We start from the raw sequence: 6,443 nt of genomic DNA on the forward strand, positions 1-6,443 counted from the left end.
TCAACTGTGAATCTAAAAGTTTTATAGCCACTTTTGAAAGAGATGTATCTTTGCTCTGGAAATTGTTATTGAGTATGTTAAAGTTGTAATGAAATACTTCTTCCCCAAAATAAATAATAAACAAATAAATAAAAATTGAATTCTGAGTCAAATCTTCCACCCAGATGGGGATTCCACTGGGTGGGTCACTTACCATTTTGGTCTACTGGTAGATTTCACCATAGGGGCCATCCCATCTCTATAAAGACTCTTGGTTTTACTGAAGTTAACAATGTTGAAAATGACTCTCTGTAAAAGAAAAAAAGTCCTCAGAAATATATGGTACACAGATTGCTACTCCCTGATAATTAAGACAGAAAATCATAAATATGGTTAAAGGAAACCATGTAAGACTATCTTCCCACAAAACAATAGCACTGACAGGATTTTAACGTGTTTGTGTCAGTTTAGCCTGCCAGTTTAGTGATTATGTTTCTTTGGAATTACTGTAGTTGATTTCCAGTCATTAACTTTGGAACCCTAGAAGTCTGACATTTAATCTCAACACTATCACTTTAGGGCTGTATGAATTTGTTTCAGTATCATGAGTTGGCAATGGTTCCCATGTTGAAAAATGAGAATAATAGTACTTACCTAATGGGGTTTCAGTGAGAAATAAAGAAGTTAATGAATGTTCAGTGTTTGGAATCTTGTTTGGTAATATAAAATACTATATGTTTCAGGTAATATTGTGTCCTCTGTCTCTAGGATGACCTACAATTTTCCTGGAAATATATAATATAATAAGGCTAATTAGCAGTACTTTTGAAGTTTAATGAGACTAAGATACTCAGTACGAAATTATAACTAAAATATTCACCAACTACTTGAAACTCCTTTGACAATTTCTAGAAATATATGGCCTCTTCCATGTGTTTTTTGTGTTACCTTCAGGTATAGGTCCAGGGTACTGGGTTTCTCCCTAATTTCAGCATACATTTGTAGAGCTATAGGGGCTTAGGTAAATATGCTTTCATCCTGGAGTTTGACCCTTAAAATTGGAGAGTTGAGTATTCAAGATTTCTATGGCCTTTCTAGGGGGTTGGTATAGATAAAAAGATAAGATCTTTGTTTTACTAAACAAGTTTTGGGGATTTTCTTTGTTTTTTGTTTGTTTGTTATTGCAATAGCTGAAGATAAATTGTGAAAGAAAGATAATCTGTTTTGAAACGCACACAAGACTACTGATATATTGCAAGATACATAAGGATTAGAGCTAAAGCATGCGGAATATAGAAAGTAAAGAAGTTTCTCGGAGCTCACTATGGCCTGGCCTTTCAATCCACATAGAGTGAATGAGATGAAGCATCAAAATTCATAGACTACTTCGACCAACAATCATTCATGTTACACATGTTATAGAATTTATGAACCTATATGCTTTCATATGCTCCTATAACCATATCTCTATTTTACACATATGGAAACTAAATCCCAGAAATTTGCTCAACATGCTCAAAGCCATTCAATCAGCAGATGAGAGAACTGATATTTGAATGCAGGGCATAAAAGCATAAGATAGTCATGAGTTTTACTCTCAAGGAGTTGCTTAAGTTTTCAAAATTGTATAATCCTAATTCAATCTGTTTTTTAAGAATAAGGTCAAACAAAGGAACTATGACAGCAAATTTTAAGCATTTAAATTTTGTTTTCTTAAAAATAAAAAAAAATCATGACCACTTCCTTGGTCCTTGATTGGTCCTTGTATTTGGGACAATCATAAAATGCTTTGTCCATGAAATAAGCTCTTATGAGTAACTTGTGTTTTCTTTTCTCCTCAGAGAACCAGCCATTAACCCCAACTCCAGACATTTCAGTTTCATACTTCTCTTCTTCCATCAAATTAAGTCATCAAGAATGTCCAAGGCTGTTCCATTATTAATAACCTAGACCTGCTGGTTGTCAGTTCAATTACTTTTCCCAAGGTCTTGGCTACTATCTGATTTAGGAAAATCAATATCAGGGGACAAATGGTCTTTGAACCATAATCCCCTTTCTGTTTTGAGACCCCAAGTGTCAAATCTATTTCCAGTGAACTTGGAATCCATATTGCATTTTCAGGATCTAGATAAATTGTAAATAGAAGGCAAAAGATAATAAAGAAGTTATATGCACATATAAAGCTGTAATAAGTGGGATATAGAGTGGAATGTGTATTAATTATTAACATCTTTCTACATGTACTTTGAAAGTTCCCAGTTATTTTAAACATTCTATATTACTTATCTATTCTACCCACAAACAAAATTGTATATTTTAGACCAATTTTTGACAATGAGACAGTTAAAACTAACAAGATCCAGGTATATTACCTTTATCCCATGAAAAATAATATCTAAACAATTAGCTGGTAGAACTAGGCCTTAAGTTTTAAATTGTTCATTCCATAAAGGTCCTTAACTTTTTGTGGTTAATTATTCCTATAATCTCTAAACATGCATTTAAAAGAAAAAAAATTCTATTCATTTAGCAAGGTAGCATTTGGTCATAAGAATCAAAGATATTTGGAATCAATGTAAGAAATCTTATGGTAAAAATATTAATTAACAATTCTAAGCACTCACTATGCACCAAATTCTGACTTTGCACTTCATTCACATTATTTCAGTAGTTTGAATATTGCAATTCGGTGAAGATCAGAATTACCTGAAGAGGTTTTATGAACTATAGACCCTTGGACTCCAACACCAGAGACTGACATTTGACACACTGTCTCATTTGTTTAGAGAACAATGATATGCTTAACAGAAATTCTTTGTTATCATTGTTATAGTTTGATTATGAAAATGGTGTATTGGGGCCTTGTTTGCTAGCTGATAGGCTTTAGAGTAGTGGATTGATCCTAAGGGCTCTAAGCTAAACAGTATATTAATCCCTTTTTAAATTCATAATATGATGGCATTATCAGAAAGTGGTTTAAAGCAAGAAGTGGAACCTAGGTGGGGGAAATGGGTCACTGGGGGAGCTCTCTAGAAAAACAGAGGTATCTTATCCCTGGGCTCTTCCATAGCTCTCTGCTTCTTGTTTTCCAGGAAGTGGCCAGTATCTTCTAGCATATTACCCCTAGGCTTGATGGTCTGTATTACCTCTGCCCAAAGGGACCAGGCTAAGGAAACAGATCGATAATTCTGAAACTGCTAATCCAAAGTCAATCTTTCTACCTTTAAACTATTTGCCTCACATATGTGTCACAGGGGACACAACTCTAACACAATGACTTCAAAAGAATTAAAAGATACTGAAATTAACTAAACTAAAATAATCAACAGAAGTCGAATGTGAATCAAATTCATTAAGCAATAACAAGGTAATGGACGTTACAGCCACAGAGTTCAGATATTGAAACCCATTTCTCACTTCTGTGAGCTCGCACAAATTAATTTTTCTTTTACAGATACCTGAGTTTTGCGTGTTGGGTTTGGTTTGTTCTGTTGCAATGCTGAGAAGAGAACCCAGAACTAGCATTCTACCAATCCATGCAAGCACTCTCATATCTCCTACATAGCCATATATCCCAGTCTCTGGATATTGATTGTTTACTTCTAAAACTAGAAAACTAATGGTATCCTGACAAAATAATTATAGGAGTGTTAGATTATATGAGTAAATAGATGCTCAATGTTTGGTGATCCAATATCTTTCTCTAAATAAAACCAAAGCATTTAGTACAATAGCTGTTTTTCTTTACATTTATTTGTTCTATTTTTATTGATTATATATATACATACATATATATATATGTGTGTGTGTATGTGTATATTCTTTGTACATAGTGATGGGTGTCATCAAGATATTTTAATTTAAATATATCATATATATTGATGACATCCATCCTTTACTTCTCCCCTTCTCATATCCCCTTCTGTGAGTCCCAGTCCTTTTCCCAGATAGCCCTGCTAATGTCCATGTCATATGTATGTGTTCATATATATGTTATTATTATATATTATATAATTATTTTTATTTATCTATATAAAATCTGTAATTCACATGTGAGAGTAAAACATGATTCTTGTCTTTCTGAATCTGGCTTATTTTGCTTAATATGATGATCTCCACTTCAAATTATTTTCCTGAAGGTGTCATAATTTTGAAAATTTTATTGCAGAATAAAATGACGTAATATATATACCTCATTTTCTTTATTCCTTTGTGTACCGATAGATATCTAGACTATCCATAAATTGAATATTATGAATATTTCTGCAATACTGACACCTCTGCAGAATGCTGATGACACAGAATATTTGGCCCAGGCATGTAAGATTTTCATAAATAAAGTCAACAGAGACTAAACTTTTACACAAGTTTGTAAAATACCAGAAAAAATAATTGATACTAAGAGGAACAATAAGTCAGAGAACAAATAGCTGAATCAGACCACAAGACTTTAGATCATAAACCTCTGGCAGACAAAAAACAATTTATGTGACTAGCAATTTAAAAGAATGTTTCAAATATAAGAGAACAATAAAAAAATCACTCTTAAAATATGGTAGAATTTAAATATTCAGTTCTCAGATTAAAATGTATAATAGATATCACTGCAAAAAAGAACCACAAATTGTAAGGAACAGCTGAAGAAATATACAGAATGAGGGAGACAGAGCAAGTAAGATAGAAAATACTAACAAGACATGGATAACAAAGAAATAAAGTTCCAAACCCACTTCATTAAAAAGTTATCTAATGAGAGAAAACATAAAGTGGCAGAGGCAAAACTGAAAAACGGCTGAATATATTCTCAGAATTGATGAAACACAAAAATATTCCTATTTAGGACTCACAAGTCAGTTCAATGTAACTTATAGATACGTCATAATAAAACTTCAGAACACCAAAAATGAAGACAATAGTTTTAAAGTAAACCAGAGAAAAATGCACATGCCTGGGAAAAGTTTAATAAATTCATCAAAGCTATCATCCAAAACTAAGGGCAAAATACTTTTTCAGGAAAATCAAACATAAAATGTTTGGCCACAACAGGTGACAATTAAAGGAACTACTATAGAATGTAGTTTGGAGGAAGAGATAGTGAACAGGAAGTGTAAGAATAGCAAGAGGCCACAAAACTGAGAAACAGGGAAATCTATGTAAGAAACATCTGCATAAAACTATTAACATGATATAAATTCAGGGAAAGCTGAAAAGTTTGCTTGAAAATATTGGTCATCAATACCATATATATTTTAGATGTGGTTGAAATGAAAAGAAGTACATTGTTGCAAAGAAAGATAGGAATAGTGATTAAGTTTTTATATTGCTAGGTCAAAAAGCATACAAAAATTCAAGAACAGTTACTTAATAATAGAAATGGAGGTCGAACTACAAATGAATAATTTGGAAAATACAGTAAAGAAAACATTGTCCGTATAACAGAACAAGTATGGCAAGTGAGAAGGAAAAGGAAAGAAAAAGCAGTGTAAAGCATCTGAAACAATGCATAGTAATAATTCCTGTTATATAGAATAGTCCTCCAACTGGAAAGCTAGACTGGCAAGGTATAGACAGAAGCCTTCTTCCCAAACTTGGTTGCACCTGCTTGTCTAGGATTATAAACTTGACTGTGAACCTTCTGCAAGAAAAGAAGGGGCAGGGAGAATCAGTCACTCCTTCCACGCAATCAGTCAGCCCTAACTTATGAGTGGTGAGGACTACAGGTATATAGATGAAAACATGCCATAAGCCATGGGTCCTCGCCATTTTGGATCACTGCTGGAAAGTCAACCCATGCCAGGATGGGGAAGAGATACCACCTACCCTCTTGTAAGTAACCTCATCCACTGATCTCTATGGAAGCGCAATAAACTCCATCTGCACATGTGAACTTGTGGCAATGGTGGCATCGAGCACAGACCCACGTCAACTCAATTAAACAAGAGCCCAGAGGGGAGGAGAGAAATGGGTGGTGGCCTGGCCCTAGACTGAGAACTATTGTAGACTGATTGATGCTGGATGAGAGTATGCCTTACATAGATTCTCTATATGGGCTGACTAGATTCTGGTAGACAAATTTACACTGAAGGACATCTGGGTACAAATGTTTGACTGGATGGGACTTAACATGTATGGCAGAATACATGAGGTCCAGTGGGGGCTTGGGAGGTGTCATGGATGGGGAGGGGGCCTAAATTTGATTAAGAGCTATTGTATAAAACTACAAAAGCTCAATAATTTAGAAAAAAAAACAGTGAATCAGAAAACAAAATGAAAGACAAAGACATCAAATAAAAGCAAATGTTCTCTAGGAAGAGGTGACAACTTCACATTGTGTGTATGCAATAAGAGTATAAAAATACGACTACTTTGGACATAACTAGTAGAAACACACTTTTCTCGAATGCATAAAGTCCTAGGTTCAATTCCCAGTAACACACACACACACACACACACACACACACACA

The 6,443-nt window shown here is 34.0% G+C and overlaps 1 protein-coding gene across 1 annotated transcript in view; it reads right to left on the reverse strand.

Moving 5' to 3' along the window:
* Agbl4 (ATP/GTP binding protein like 4) overlaps positions 1–6,443 on the reverse strand; it is a 1,438,400-nt gene that overhangs the window by 847,497 nt on the left and 584,460 nt on the right. Inside the window, exon 4 of the mRNA XM_017797967.1 lies at positions 194–288. Within this exon, the coding sequence (XP_017653456.1) occupies positions 194–288 (95 nt within the window). The remainder of the gene's footprint in view (positions 1–193; positions 289–6,443) is intronic.

The sequence above is a fragment of the Nannospalax galili genome, unplaced genomic scaffold (genome assembly GCF_000622305.1).
Source record: "Nannospalax galili isolate Female #2095 unplaced genomic scaffold, S.galili_v1.0 scaffold655, whole genome shotgun sequence".
NCBI classification, from domain to species: domain Eukaryota; kingdom Metazoa; phylum Chordata; class Mammalia; order Rodentia; family Spalacidae; genus Nannospalax; species Nannospalax galili.